Here is a 16,791-nt window from a genome sequence, read left to right on the forward strand (position 1 = left end):
ACACTGGCACTGCCCTTGGTCAGGATGACAATGCTCTGTGCTGCAGAGATGGAAGACACTGACGCCTCATCTCCACATTCAGACACAAAACGAGCCACTGCTTGAAGATGATTAGTGTGATATTCTTTGTAAATCAGACTTTGAGACAGAGCAGACAGCGGAGCAAATGAGCGTGATTCATGCTGATAGTTGCTGCTGTAATAATCATTTGCCTTGATTCATTATTGTGTTGCCTTTGCAAAAATGCCTGTGCCCTGTTCTAATGTGGGCCATATTTCTTTTTAATTTTAGAATATGCTGCTGGATAATTGAAATTGAAGCCATAGCTTGGACACCGCTGCTCTTCCTTGATTGCCAAGCACTGCACACTACTCTCTCTCTCTGCGGAAGGTGTCAGCCTTAGTATGTGTATTAGTTAGCATATAACTAGTAAAAATATTATGAATTTTTCTTTATCCCAATTTAAAACACTGTTATTATACCTCTAAAGTTTCCTTATGTTGGACTTGATAGCTGTTCTGCTATTGAATCATGGAAAATGTCCAACTGTACCATTAGCCAAATGCTGTCTTGTGAGCCAGCCAAAATTTCACTTTATAGTCATAGATCTAAGAACAGCTATCTTATCTCAGCTAATGCTGCCATTTCTTTTCTAACTGCTGATTATGATAAAGAAGGGAGAGCTAAGCTAAATAGCCCATGTACCGCTGCTGTGTGCCAACCCAGGGAGATATCAAACTGCTATTCCAACACCAACCAAGTCTTGAAAAACTTCAAAAGTTGTTGTTTTTCACTGTTGATTTCTAAAAGTGGGGAAGGCTTATTTTCAGTACATGAGATTTTCATCCTTTTAAGCTAAAATTTGAGTCTTTAAGGCAGGTAAGCATCCTGGCACACACTACAAGATAACCATGCCGATCTAGATTAGTTTGATTCCTCCCTTCCAACCATCCTAAGGCTATCCTGCGGCCTGATTAACGGATGGTTCGGATTATCTTGACAGATTTTCCTGGGGTGTTGTGTCAGATCTGCTCAGAGCAGCTATGACTTGACATTGCAAATATGACACTTGTTCAATATTCAATAATCCTGTTTTGTTGGGGAGGACAGACAAGCAGGCATGAGGGTTGTTGTGTGAAACAGGACAATAGCCAATCAGAAAGCAAGCTGACCAAAGGAGGAAGCACAGCAGAGTTCACAGGAGAAAGCACAGTGATACTCAACATATGGCTCTTTTGTGATGTTTTGTTCTTAATTTGAAATATTATTTCCTCAGAAAACCACAAAAAGGGAAACTTTGACCTCAGAAATTATCCATTCCAGGTCACATTAATCAGTTTGTTTCCCATACTTATGCAGTTGGCTGTAATTGACAATCAGCTATTTTGTCTGGATATTTCTATTGCCCTTCCTTGCAATTTTTTGCCCCTTTTTCAATTTTTTGTCACTTTTAATCCATTTTTACTGCTTTAAGCCCAATTTTGCCACTTAATTTTGCCACTTTTTGCCCATTTTGCTACTTTTATCCTGTTTTCACCACTTAGATTGTGGGTCTTGCAAGGTATTTTTCAACAATTTGGCTCTTTGGTTGAGCAGGGTTGAGTAACACTGATATAGCAGGGCTCTTGCTTACAGCCACATTTGACTTGTTTACTTTAAAGTCGTGTTAGACGCCACAAGATTTTGAGTTTTGAGTGGAAACTGGTTGTTGCAGATTGAATATTTTTGCCTGTGAGTGCTGCGTTAGTCGTATCGTTAAACATCACACACTATAAGAACAAAACTTCTAAATCTGTCGTTATATGTCATTCAGGGTCTCTCGGATTAGAAAAAATATTTAAAGAATTTGAAAATCTTTCAGTGTGTGCAAGGCTTTGACCTGCCATTATTCATGATGCAACAGTAGCCATGTATCCGTTTTGTCTCTGAGCTTTCATGAGAAACAAAGTGTAACTGATATTTCCTCTTAGGCCTAATCTTCTGAACGGCCTTTCACCTGTAAACTTTATAAACTACCGCCCACCTGTGATCTGCCATTAAACTCACAATGATGCTCTATAGCAACAGATGTGCTACCAGCACATTCTGTACTCCTTCCCCCCCTCCTCCATACGCACATAGAAGCATGCACACTCGTACTGAAGCTCTCCTCGTGCTACTGCTCTTCATCTCATATTAAGGTCAGCAGGGGTTAGGCTGGGTCTTAAACAGCCGATCTGTTGTGTTCTGTGTCATTATATGATCGTGTGTACGTGCGTGTCGGTCAGCGCAAGAGATCGCTGGAGCAGAAAATGTGCTGTGGATTAACATGAACAGAACTGGCAACGACAGCTTAAAAAAAGCTTGTTTTCTTACATCCTCAAAGAGAGAATTACAGGAAACAGCACGATAAATATGGCTGATTTTCTTTAAAGGAATATAATGGATACTTAAACTGAGAGAAACAGACTCTGTGCTGTGATCCAGATTATTATGTGTGCTTATTTTGGTTGTGGTTGAGTATTTTTGTCTTGGTCATGACTAATACCATGGCCTACTTTGATGGCTCTATTTGGGGGGGCTGTAGACTCAGCCCAGATGATCAATGTTCAGATGAAAGAAACACCACAGCCATTTAGGTAATTGAGTCCCAGTACATGTTCCAGCTGACCTGGCGGGATTCCTTAGAGTACATCCAATAAATCTTATCTCACTCATTGCAATGACATCTACGCCAGCAGTGTCTCCAAAACAACGTTTAAGCAAAGACTAATGAATATCTGTGTTGTGTGTTAGGAGGAGTCACGTGTGTTTTTTCTGTGGCTGCTGGTGTAGCAGTTCTATGTAAATGTGAGCCAGGGGGTCATTTTAGTGCCGAGAACCATTCAGAAAATGCTTGGAACCCCTCTCAGGAATCTGTCCATAAACAGAGTGAAACTGCTCAGGCCCCGCCCACAGAGGCCTAGCTCTTATTGAGTTATGGTGTGAAATTAAGCTCAGCAGATACATTAAGCCCCGCAGATGTTCAAATGTCCCGCTGTCTCTTTGTAGTTGGTCTTATTAATTCTGGAGGTTATGAAGCAAATTAAGAATGTCATGCAGCTGAAAAATACTTTGGGCTTATGCGTACTGAGGCCTTAAAGGCTGTGAGATAAGAGTGTTTACGCTGATCCAGGATGGGATACACTTGTTCCCTTCTGGTTTGCCTTTTGGGTTTACACAACTGCCTGTTGAAGCTTAATTCATTTACATTTTTCTATTAGATTTGCAGTGCATGAATGTAAAGGGGGAATGCATTTAGAAGAAGTGCTGTAAATCAGTTTGATTGATCTATATGGCCATTTTCATCCATGCCTTCTTCAGGATTTCTGGGGAGAGTGTTGTTGGAAGCCAGGTTTTAATTTTAAATGGCCTAATTAAGTAAAATCTTTACAACTAGTGTTGGGACATGATTCTAAGATTTCATTAGTCATTAATTCATCAGAAATCTAAGGTTTCCCATAATGCCATGTGGCATTTCATCATATGGCTGCCAAATCCACTTTAAAGGGATGCTTCAACATTTTGGCAAATTTGCCCATTGCTATAATTCCTATAGTCTTAGTAATAGGTTCATTACCTTTAGTTGTCGGTGCAAGCTATTTTTAGATCGGCGGTGCTGAGATAGGAGCTGCTCTGCCAACACAATGGAGTCTTATGGTATCCCGGCTTTCCCTCATCAAACTCATCAAATACACAATCCAACAACTCCAAAACGCTCTTGTGGACAAGTTGTGACCTGTACATTCACCACGCTATGAAATAATAACATATAATTATGTAACATTACAAGACATGAAGCAAACACTCAGAACTACTTTCTTGAGTAAACCACTGGGCGGAGTGACACAGTGCACACCTCAGGCAGTGCCGTTACTTGGTTTCACCTGGAGTATCATTGGCTGGACGTAGCAGAAACGGTTTCTTCTCAAGTTTTGTTGACGGAAGTGCCTGCACTAAACGTGTGCTTTTGAAATCACTCCGCCCAGCAGCCATGCCTGGAGTGTAGTTCCGGCTTTGCATTTGCCTCTAAAAAACTACATCTCGTAATGTTCCATGATTATTTCATAGCGTGGTGAATGTGCAGGTCACAACTAGTCCACGAGAGCATTTTGGAGTTGTTGAATTGTGTATTTGATGAGTTTGATGAGGGAAAGCCGGAAATACCGGAGGTCTCCATAGCCTTAGCTGAGTAGCTGGCATATCAGCCCCCCAGATCTAAAAACAGCTTGCACTGACAACTAAAGGAAACAAACCTATTACTAAGATTATAGGGGTTATGGCAATGGGTGAATTTGCCAAAATGTTGAGGTATCTCTTTAAAAGCTGCTTGTTAACCAACATTAACCCTTTGGTATCACTCTGGTGGACATTTTTGCCCTCAAGGGTGTATTTTTTGCTGTATTTTGTGGTCATTTTGTCTGTGTTGCTGTATGGTAAATGGACTTGAGCTTGTACGACACTTTTCTAGTCATCTGACAACTCAAAGCGCTTTTACAGCGCAGGTCACACCAACCCATTCTCCTTATTCATACACTGATGGCAGAGGTTGCTATGGAGAATCAGCATTAGCTATTTTTTTTTCTCACAGTTTTTGAAGACATATTTTTCCACAAATAGCTTAGTAGGGTAGTACATTTTAAATTTGACATCACACAAAACCATTAATATATATCCAGGACTATGATTGAAAAAAATCCACATTACAATTATTTTTCTGAAATTTTTTTTTTTTTTCTTAAAAAACAACTGTGACTTCTTGTATTCAAACTGACATTAAAAGGGTTAAAATCATGAAAATATCTGAATATTTAATCATTTTTATCAGGCCTGAAAATAATCAGTCTTAATAAATGGGGTGAAACACTTAATAGTCTGTTAATGAAGGTTTTTACACTGACTGAGGGTATTCTACAGAAATACAAGAAAATGATTTAGAGGTGAACTCAAAAGTCTGCCCTAAGAATTCACAGATAAAGTGGACTGTCCTCATAATCTCTGTCCCTTTTTCTCTCTTCCAAACTAGCCATATAAGATGTAGAGGATCCTTTATGCCATCTGATCTACTTCACACAAAGCAGCATTGTCCCTGTGTTAGTCACACTGACACTGCCTAATTTAGACGAAGTGAAGAAAAAAAAACGCCAAACAAAGAGCCTGATGTCTCTAATAAATATTAATTCAGCACAGAACAAAAGGATGGGAAAGAGTGTCATTTTTCACACATGCAGAACTGCATTTACATTCAGACTCTTCAGGCTCTTCTGCCCATGTATTAGCCAGCATAATGTCTACAATGGAAATGTAAAAGATCCAGAGAAGAGTGCGTTTATCTTAGATATAGTAGTATCACTCCTGATTGAGTGTAGCTACAGTAAGAGCTTCCTGAGACAAAAAGAAAAGCGTAATTGCACCTTAAGGTCGACTCTCTTTATCCGTACAAGTGGGTTGATTGGATGCTGAGCACTGATGTGACAAAGGCCCTTCCAGGAAAAACAACGTACAAAGAACAGAGAATAGCTGATGATGAAGGAGAGAGGCTGCAAAGGAGCCTTGCTTTGTGAAAGGGTGTCTGTGACCTTGCATTAATCAGCCCATTTCCATGTCTCCCTCTTTGCAGGATTATTGAATATATAATGTTGATTCATGAATATTTTAATTGAGAGTTCAACTCTGCTTATGACCAGCTCTGGTTTGCTAATCTGGTTTTATGGACAGTGGCAGGATCAGAATGTCAGGATGGTAGTGCTGTTGTGTAAGGATTAGGATGGATTTCTTGTGATATTGTTGAACTATGTTTGAACCTTGGATAATGGGGCATTTGCATGTTTGACAGCCTGTATGTTTTACTCTAATATGTGTGAGTGAGGCAGTTTGTGCCTTTCATAAGGGCTTCTACATACAAGTCAGACCAGTTAATCCCCACACAGGCTGGGTTTATAATGGGAAATAGAGTGATTAAATTGAAGATGCCCTTTTCTTAACATCTGATTTAATAACCATTATGTAAATAGAAGCATTTAGTGGCATATAATTCTACTAGCACTGGTCCTCGTCAGGCTACTTTTATACATATTTCAACTGCCAGTTCTGGCTAATGCAGGTTCTTGGCGTCAATGCAGCGCTCATCGTATGGACTGTGGCTTCAGCAGATGGCAGATCACGTCTAACATCAAATTTAAAAAATTCTAGAAGTGTAACTTGTGATCAAAAAGGGTATTTTTTTTCTAAAAAGCAGGATCGATTATAAGTACCAGGATTGTCACAATATAACATTATCAATATTTGATTAAATAATTACATGCTCAAAAATATTTCTACACTTATGGGGCACAGATGGCCTTATGGCTAAAGGGGAATTATTTTACCCCTTTAAGACAAGTTTAGATTAGTCTCAGAGGTCCCCAAAACATGCCTGTCAAGGGAATGGATTTTTCTGGTATTTCAGGGGATTGTGGACAAACCAGGGACACATATTTTTGTTGAGAAAGCCTGAGAAATTGTTTTTACATAATATGTCCCCTTTAAGGTGCACCCCATGTGGAGGGTGGCCCTGGTTCAAGTCCAGCATGTGGCTCCTTTCCTGCATGTCTTTGCCCCAGTCTCTTATCCATGTTTTTAACTCTATCAACTGTTTTTATGCAAAAAAGTCAAAACTTTAAGGTAAAATAACACTTTTGAGATAATAAATTTGTGTTTTTACAAGAAATCAAACTCAGAGTTTCACAGAAAAGTCAGAAATTTACAAGAAAAACTTGAAATTTTCAAGATCAAAAGTCTTAAATTTTGACACTAGATCATCAAAATTTCAAGTTTTTAAAATTATAAATTTACAACAGTGTAGAGTAAAAGTTAACAAGAAACCAAACTGAAACTAGTGGTTAGATTTTCATCTTTTTTACTTTATAGTCTCAAAAACTCTACACTTTGGTTCATGTACATTTACAATTTTTAAAGCCAAAAAATGTGTTTCTTTTTTTTCTCGGAAATCAACAGATCCTCTTTATTCTTATTTTTTTCTAGAATTACTCAATACACAGTAATAATAATGTAAAGATTATGCATAGGCTTTGTCAAGAATGTATGTAGTATGTATGTATGTAGGCCTGTGTTGTTGGGCTTTTGTCAATGAAACAATTGAAGTTGATGTTTGATTTTTTTCCAAGTGGGTCCTGGGGGGCTTAGCTTTTCTTAGACATATTAATTTCATTAATATATCACTTAAATCCTGTAAATTTACAAATTAAAACTCCGAATTGAAGATGTTTCTCATAAATTTATGACATATTTCTTTTAATATTATAACAATCTTAAATTTTTTTTCTTTTGTGTGGCCCTAATAGGCTAAACATGGTGCTGTCCAAAAGCTGTGTAACTCTCTTTTTGTCAGCTGTTGCGATGGTGAATCGCTGTATCGAGGCTCCACTGATGATGGCGTTTCATGGTTGTTTTGCCAACATAGAGCTCCAAGTGAACCTACTCAAAACATATTTACCCAATTCAGATTTGCTTTTCTGAAACAGCCAACTCAGAGTTTCTCATCTGAGGGTAGATTAACTTAGAGCTGAGGGTTAGACGCTGAGTTTGTTGAACTTTTTTCTTTAAATGGGCCCCAGAATGCTGCAGAGACGGTACTGTTGATAAAAACAATAGCATGGTAGTGAATAGGTTATCACTCTGTTGAGTGAATTACTAAATATGAATTTACTATTTTTTGGTTAGCAAAGCAAGATGTAAAATAAGCTATGCTGTTTGTTCCTCAAACTAGCATAAGCCTGAAAACCTGCTATCCTAAAGCTAAGATTCAGATTCACTCAACAAACAAGATATTGCATATTCTGATGAGCAGCGGGAGTCAAGTTGGTTTACTTCACTGTCAGTAAATGGAATATTGTTAGCTGTTTAGCTACTTCTCCCTGCTTGTAGCCATTTTGCTAAGTTAGCCTAGCATTCTGCTGGTGTTAGCATGCAGTTCCTCCCACACACTTAAAAGTGGTATCAGTCTTTTTCCTTAAAGCACAAGCATATTGGCAAAAAAAAAGTGCAAGAGCAAAAAAAAAGTGTTGTTTTTTTTCATTCGATACAATTTTTTAAATAAAATACTTCATTGCTTATCTGTTTTAGTTTCACAGTAAATATTTTAAGTTGTTTCCAAAGTTCAAACTAGACCAAACTCTGGTAGACAATGACGTTTCTCCTTGTTCTATGGCTTAAATAAAGCTTTAATGTTCATCAGTGAAGTAGATTCACAGGTTTGAATGTATAATTGTAGATTTTTAACACAGACATGGTCTGATGTAAAAAGTAAGTTGTTAATCTGTGTCTCGTCCGTCCACTCTGCAGGACCTGACTACGTCAAACAACAGTCAAAGGAGCCTGTGGAGATTAAAGAGGTCCCTGTTGAAAAGAAGGACAAGTCCCCAAAAGATTCCCCCCATTTTTACCGAAAAGGTACAACCCCTCCTCACTCCCCTGCAACCAGTCCTGTAGCCACGCCTCCCCCCTCTCCTCACTCGAGCAAGAAGAAAGGTCAGCTTGCCAACAGCACCAGCCGCAAAACCAGCAAAGAAGAGAAACCTTCCCGCAAGATAAGCAGAGAAGAAAAGTCCAGTCATAAACCCAGCAAAGATGAGCGGTCTAGTAGAAAGCTGAGTAAAGAGGAGAGGCCAGCTGTAACCGACGGCCCTAAAGCTTCTAACGTGCATCTCGAGGCCCCACCCAAACCTGCGAAGACTCAGCAGTCCACCGCAGCGTCTGCTCCTCCTCTGCAGCCTCCTGCTGTTCCAGTCAATGGCGAGCTTCACACCGAGTACCATAGTTACTATGTCAAGGCCCCTACAAGAGGTCCCCCACCACCGGACCCTGAGGAGGATATAGAGGAAGAGCCGAGTGCCCTGGCACTGGCACGCATGCCCCCACAGCCCCCTAGGTCTTTTAGTACCCCCACTCCTAAGCCAGCCTCTATACGTGACAGCAAGAGTGAACCGAAACTCAGGAAGCAGGATTCCCTAAAGCCAAAGAGCCTCGCAGACACAAAGAAAGCCAGTATGGAGATTGCAGAAAGCACGGAAGAAACAGTAAGTACCGGTGTAAGGATGCAAACAAACAGAACCTATTTCAGGGACTACTGTGATATTTGGGGAAAATGATCACTGTTTTTCCTGCTAATGTTAAAGCTCCTGTGTGAGGTTTACAGCTGGTTGCCTCTGCTTAAAGACATTTCTAATGCATGAAAGGGATGCCAGGGGGTAGATACCAGCTGAGGCCACAGCAGGCTACAGAGCCTTTTATTTTTATAACTTTTTCCAGATCAAGGATTGTTGGTGGGATATGCATTTGGCTGTTAAGATACAACAAGATGAGAGGTTTGTCTAAAACAATTGTTCACAAGTGGCATCAAAATTTAGCCAAATCAAAATTTCTCAGAGGAGCTTTAACTGAAAAGAACAGTACCACAATCATGAGCTCATTGTTGATATAGTGAAACCTTCCCACAGAAATCGCTGGAATCTTGAATCGCCCTGGGATCAGGCCCTTCCCGGATATGATTCATCAATATCACAACATGTGTACTGGATAAGGAGGATGTTTCATAGATATGTAGAAGATTGAGCTCACCAGAGACTTCAGACAAACTCATTCACACCATCTTCACTGCAAAAATATCTGCTGCAGTGCTTTTGTGTAATTTATACAGTATGCAGGAGTTTGTCTACTATTTTTGGTAATTAAAACAGGAAATTACCCAATATTGGGTGCACTGAACCTCATTTTGTAGCTGTGGTATCAAAACACTATTCTTTCCAGTATGTTTTACAGCTAGAAAAAAAAATTAAAATTCTCTGTCATTTTCAGCGGTTTCAGTTCTGTTTATAAAAATCAATTAATTTATCATTGGAAATTATTTAACTCTTTAAATGCCAGTTTATGCACCAAAGGCAACAGATTTTATTCAGTAAAAAAAACACAAAAATGGCTTATTTACCACATACTTTATGCTAGTTAAGATGTTTTTCATTGTTGGGCATGACATTGATGAACAGCAGTACTGATTTTGATGCATTTTTATTTTTTTTATTTTCTGATTTAAAAAAAATACCCCACAAGCCCAGAAACAAAAACTGCCATAAAATGAATATAAATCATTATATTTACACAAAAAAAAATTAGTTTCAGTGCTGTTTATAAAAATGAATTAGTTAATCATTTTATTTATCTACACACATGTAGAGTGCTTAACAAATGTATTAGACCACCACCCAAAGTAAGGTTTATGCCACAGCTGCCCTAAATTAACAGTATTGGTAAAAACTGGTAAAACCAAAATCATTTTTTATGTTTCTGCAATGGTTAATACACCAATATGTAGAAGCTCTTTAATCCAACTGATATTTTTAGTAAAATATAATTATTATTGTTATCCATTAATTTTCAAATTTACTGATTTACAAAAAAACTGAAAAAATAGTAAAGCACATTAACATTTCTCGATTAATATGTCAAATTATAGTTATTTACTTGCATTCCTGAACAGAAAAATGAGTTTTAGTGGTTGAATGTTATGCTTGATTCATTTCTGACTTCTCAGAGAAGCCCAGTGAGCCAGCTCAAATTTGGGTTTAAAAAGGTGAATTCAGTTTAAAATCCCTCATTCCTGTTCAAAATAGTAAAACGTGGAGAGCTGACTGAAAATGAAAGAGTCTGCATTAAAGCACTTCATGATGCTGGATGGTCTCTGAGACAAACATGACAGGTGGTCTAATACATTTGTTAAGCACTGTATATGCCCTATGAAAAAAATAATAAAAAATGTCACCAGCTGATGAAAAAATAAATAAATAAAAGAAAAGATTTGGAGCCTTGTCTCTATATTGGAAGCCAAAAACAAAAGAGAAGTGGCAATAGGATCAAAAATTGATGTTACAATGGAAGTTAATGGGGACATTTTTGACCGGAACATGCTGAATGTCACTATTTTGATTACAGAGTACTACAGACATATTTTAATAGATGAAGTTCAATTTTCAAAAATTCAGAGAAATATTCACACCTCCAGTAAATCCAATGCCACTGGTATTTAAATTAAAATATAAATATTTATAAATGAAAATTGAAATGTTCAAAGGTGTCACTAGTGAGGCCTGTGCGTTACTGCTGTAACATGAAGTTATTGATTGATAATTTGATTGTGCTTTTTGATGAATATGTAATTTTGATTTTTATCACTCTGCCATTCTTCTACAGGGTCCTAACTCCATCCTGGTTGCCATGGTAATGCTGTTGAATATTGGCCTTGCAATTATATTTGTCCATTTTCTGACATGATGATGCTGTTTCTCAGGTGAGCTCATTGATTTTCCCCTAAGTTTTAGATAAGCAGGTGTGTTTGTGAAGATAAATCCTCCAGGTTTATTCATGTCCTCTGCTTCCTTTAACAAACAGCTAATTAAAACCAACCAAACTTGTCTTCTGTTGCAGTGAAATAATGGCAACCAGTGCAGTTGCATCACCGGCCTTGAAAATGAAAATGGCGCCAGTGAGACACGGGGGTGGCCGGAAGTGTTGAGGAATAAACGTGACACACCGATGGAAGAGAATCTGGGAGGGAGGCAACACCACCACCAACCTGTCATGAGCCTTTTTTAGAGGCCAGCCCCGTGAATTAGCACTCCTTTGGCTTCTCTAAGAGCTGAGGTGAAAATGTCGTGTCTAGTGAGATTTTGAAAAATAAATAAATAAAAATGCAACCAAACAAACACAGGCTGAAAAAAGAAGTAATTGAAACCCACACGTGTGCTGATCCAAGCAGCGGTCTATGTAGCCCACTCCCACTGCCTCGGCAGGGAGAGGGCGGGCTGACGGACTTTGTTGGAAGAGTGTGGAGATGCACTTTTAGATGACGGGAGCAAACAGCTGCCTTTCTATTTTGCCATCTGATGTTTTGATGGGGAGGCGTGAGCCCCGAGCAGGAAAGGCCGTGAGGGGGGCACAGTCGCAGCAGGAGCGTCCGTGCATGCTTGCGTTTTCTGGGGGTTCACACACCGCTCTCTGCAACAGGGAACTGGGCACGGCCGTCGCCGGTAGTCAGTGCTAGCACGGTCACTTTCCAGTCTTACTCTGTTTACCCGATCATCACTGCAGCTTTGTCGAGCTCCGTCCATTGTAACCGAGGACACACTGCTTTGACACACTCCCCCGTGCATGGTACAGTTTTGAACATTTGTTTTTGTTTGTTTTCTGTTTTATTGTAGCTTTTTTTGTTCATTGTTGTTCTTTGAATGTTGGTTACCTGCTTGTAGTTCAGAAGAGTAAATATTTTCACCCTTTTATTTAAAATTTTTACTCATTTGGAGTTGTAATTTGACATTACATACCACTGAGAGTGCAATATTTCATTTTTTTCAAAGCAAAGCTTAGAGTATATTTTGCCAAAAAAGGGGTTTTGTGCTCTCGTAATTGGAGTGACTGGCATTCAGAGGTGCCAGCACTGTGTGTAGGAAGCAGGATCACACTTTTAAAGCTACCTAGCTCTGTGAGAGTGAAGGAACACATGTCTTATGCTATTTATGAAATCCAGAAGGAGAATTATTTCATTGTACTTGCCAAGACCATTTTGCTTGTACTTTTCATTTTATTCTTTGCTTTCATTTTTCACTCAAATGCAAAAAGGCGCAGTCCATGCAGCTGCTTCTGTTGGCCCGGCAGTGCTTGCGTGCTTGTGGGAGAGTCTTGTGGACGGCTGAAGGTGAATTTATTCAGGTTAAGGCCATGGGGAATGTGGCAGCAGGGAGAAGGAGAGATGCCTTTTTTAAAAAGTCTTTAACAGTACTACTGTTTACCTCAGAAAACAAATGAGGAACGGAGGGAGGGGGAGAGGAAGAGATGCCATCCTTGTCTTAACTTTGTTGTGTGGCGGGGGGATATTTTGACTGTCATCACCTGAATCATGCTTTTATCTGGCTTCATTGTAGCTGTTTGTAGTCTTTGTTGCAGGTATGGCATGAGTTTATTTGATTTATTAGAAAGTGATTATTTATATGATTGACATTTAGTCATCATTACCAAGATTCATTATTTATTCATTGTACAACTGATGTGTTTGTGAACATTGATAATCACAAAAAGGGCTTTAATACGGCTAGGTTTCTTTTTGTAGTTTAATGTGACTTTATTGTCTGTTTCACAGTGGGCAGCACTGAATTTCAGTTTGCAAACTTTCATGATAAAACTGGAAACTATATATTCACTATCTAAAATAGACAATAAAAGCAGACCAAGAAACGAACGATCAAAACAATAGTAAAAGTATAAATGTGATGCATTCAATAACTTCACCCTTTCTGTGCAGCACCCTCTTTTTCTTGTTTGAACTGTCTTCACGCAAGCATGGTGAAGACCCCAGTTCCTGGAGGGTTGAACAGAACAGAACAGCCTGTTTATGGGAATATTTTTGAGATGCAACATTGCATGTTGGAGTCATTTATATATAGATTATTATATACTATTTGTAAGGATTTTTACAGAGCACAATCCAGAATCTGGTATGAGTTGGTATTTTTCTAACAATTTGCACACCTGTATTTTGACAATGAATATAACTTTGTTTGTAATTGGTAATGTAATGCACATATGATAATGTTTGACAGTGGAAAAGCAGATACTTTATTTCTAATTTGTTGTACTGTATGTACCATTTTGGGGATGTGGAAGGCAGATGTTCTTGTTTGAGTATTTAAGGATCTAAAGAGGAACTGCGGGAGACTTTTGATATCTCAAGGTTCATGTTACCCCACTGATTTGTGCAAAGTCTTTGGAGATGAAGTTCTGTGTATAACAATAAAGATGTTATGCCTTGATAAACCACTTTTGGTGTCATCTCTGTGTTTTATCAAGGAGGATCCAGATCATCTTTGACTGGAATGGCCAAAAGTTATCGTGCACATAAACTAACTGACTACTTGCATTTGGGAATGTGAAAGATGTTGAATACTGTGAAGTTACACAACCAAGGGGCTATTTAAAGCTTCTTTTACTGAAATTAATACTGATGTCTCTATAAAAGCCACAAAACCAAGCAAGACAATCAGCAGCACAACTGACTATTTCTACACAGGAGCGGAGCCAGACATGAGGAATACCCAAACAACGTTCAAACTGTAGTTATCTGACCTTTTTGCATCAGTTTCATGCCACTTTCATATGCGGTTCTAAATCAGAAACATATCTAATCTTTTGGAGTTCGACTGCAGTGTGAACAGCTAAACAAAAACAAAAATCTGAGAAAAGATCAGAATCAAGCATTGAGGTCTGCAGTGTGAATATAGCCAATGAGACGGTGAAGGGGGCCACTTGCCTAGAAATGTTTTGCTTGGCTGGCAGTTGTATGCACTGTTTTCACACAGTTTGAAACAAAAATTTAGATTCAAAATGCCCCCAAACATCGATGGGTTGTTTGGGTAAAAATGATGCAGTTCAACCTAGTGTTGAGAACGATCTTGGTATTGAGCTTGGACTCAAGAGCCCTGTGGAGACCAGCCCTGATCTGCTATTCGTCGACTTCATTAATGTGATAATAAGGAGAAGCACTGGCTAAACACAAAAAGCTTCACCTTAAAAAAAACTCAGACATCAGTCCATCTTATTTCTAGTCAGAAATACCTCTGAACACTTACTTTAGGCCTCATTCACCTGACTAATCTAGATTAACATCTCATTTTCAAATATTTGGAATAATTCTGGACTTGCCAGTGGCTTTTAAATACACGCAAGGTTTTACTTTTTACAAAAGGTAGTTGAACAAATTTGTTAAGATTTGAGATTTTTGCATGTTGTGATTTAAAAGAATTGCAGACACCTTGTTTTTATCAGTCAAATTTATTAATTTATTATTTATTAAATAGATTTTTATGGTCTTGGTCTTGTCTCAGTCTTGACTCGGTCTCGACCTCCTGAAGCAGGGGTTCTCAAACTGGGGTCTGGGGACCCCTGGGACTCCGTGAGCCACAGCTCAAACTGGGATCCGTGAAATAATTTAAAATAAATTATTAAAGTAATGCCATGTCATTAAAAATCAAATAAATAGATCTAGGGAGCACAGCGCCATAAAAGAACCATACTAAACCAATGACTCTCTCTTATGTCAGCTTTTGGCCAATAAACACTCTGATATGGTTGTGAGTAAACCTAAATCTATGACTCGTCATGCATCAATCACTTTGCTCGGGACACATTTGGTGTGCAGATCCAGCTAGCAACAATGGATAAATCATCAAGTGATGCTAGGTCTAAACTATCTAAACTGAGAAAATAAGATGACATCTATCTCCAGTTTAGTTTTATTGAGAACAGCAACGGAAGAACAAATTGTGTTGTGTTTCTTCATGTGAAGCCATGAAGCCCACCAACCTAAAGCTTCCTCTGATAACAAAGCATGCAGAGTTTAAGGACAAAACAAAGGGTGAGAAATACATCTGCCAGAAAACACGAATGGTGAACCTGACCACAACCTCAGAAAAAGCACAGAGAGCTTTTTATTTGGCTGTTTAAGGATCGCAAAAAGTAAGAAGCCACACTTAACTGGGCAAGAGCTTGAATTTAGGTTGAAGAGTTTGAAATACAGCATCTATGACTTAAAAATGGCAATTAACATACGTTTAATAAGCGTGAGGGTTATGTGGGGATCCTTGGAAAATGTTCTGCCCTGTAAGGGGTCCCTAGCCCCATAAAGGTTGAGAACCCCTGTCCTAAAGTCTTGGCCTTGTTTTGGTCTCGGTGTAGTCTGGTCTCGGGTAAGTCTTGGTCTTGGATAGTGTGGTCTTGAGTACAACACTAGTTCAAACTAAAAACAGATCCATCATGGACACGCCAGTAGTCCAGTGGTTAAGGCGCGTACCATGTACGCAGGCGGCCCAGGTTCAAGTCCGGCCACCATTTCCTGCATGTCTCTCCCCACTCTCTTCCTGTTCCCAAGTCTATCCACTGTCCTCCTCTCTCTAATAAAGGCCCAAAAATAAATCTTAATCAAAAACAAATCCATCAGCACTTACACCTGTTTTTTCTCAGTCTAACTGGGTTTAAAGTGTCATTATTATTCCCAAATCATGATCCACCATGTTGAGGTTCAATCATTTTTACTTCTGCCTCCTAAAAATGTCTGACGTTTATTTTTAAACTTACATTGCAAAGGTAGGATAGGAATTTAGCGTAAACGTTTGTAATTGGAACCATGCATTTTCATCAGAGGAGCTTAGAAAGCAGCATTATTCACAAAATATAATTTTCAGAACAATTTTAAAACCACTCTTTTACACTGCAGTGAGTACATAAGTAACTAGGTTAAGGCCCAGTAATTTACTTCTTATTTCTTTTTACATTTATCTTTTATAACACCCATAAGCAGTTTGCTTTTCAACCTGAGAGAAGCAGGGCTTTTAAGCAAACATTCAGGGCTTAAGCCCCATAAGCCACCCCCTCGCTCCGCCTATGCCTAAAACTGCTGCCAAGGGGTAGGTGTTAAATAAACTGATTTATAACACACTGTAAAATGAGCATTTATTTCCTTTTTTACAGCAGATTTCAGAGTTTTATGTTTTTAAAAGGAAGAGATTTTAACATTTTTTTCTACAACACTGTGAGAATAATAGGAGTTGCTGTTTTGTCCTCAGGGATGTCAAAATTACCCGAAACTTATTTAATTTCCTTACTCTTAAACTTGAGGACTAGAGGATGAAGACACGTTTGAATTTAAAATCTGTCTAAATATCAAGAAAAGCT

The 16,791-nt window shown here is 38.7% G+C and overlaps 1 protein-coding gene across 1 annotated transcript in view; it reads left to right on the plus strand.

The window, feature by feature from the left end:
* jph1a (junctophilin 1a) overlaps nt 1–13,878 on the plus strand; it is a 65,922-nt gene extending 52,044 nt beyond the window's left edge. The window contains exons 5-7 of the mRNA XM_041814506.1: nt 8,362–9,095; nt 11,263–11,359; nt 11,497–13,878. Of these exons, the coding sequence (XP_041670440.1) occupies nt 8,362–9,095; nt 11,263–11,343 (815 nt within the window). The 3' untranslated portion in view covers nt 11,344–11,359; nt 11,497–13,878. The remainder of the gene's footprint in view (nt 1–8,361; nt 9,096–11,262; nt 11,360–11,496) is intronic.
* Nucleotides 13,879–16,791: the final 2,913 nt, after the last annotated feature.

This window comes from Cheilinus undulatus, linkage group 19, assembly GCF_018320785.1.
Source record: "Cheilinus undulatus linkage group 19, ASM1832078v1, whole genome shotgun sequence".
In the NCBI taxonomy this organism is placed as follows: domain Eukaryota; kingdom Metazoa; phylum Chordata; class Actinopteri; order Labriformes; family Labridae; genus Cheilinus; species Cheilinus undulatus.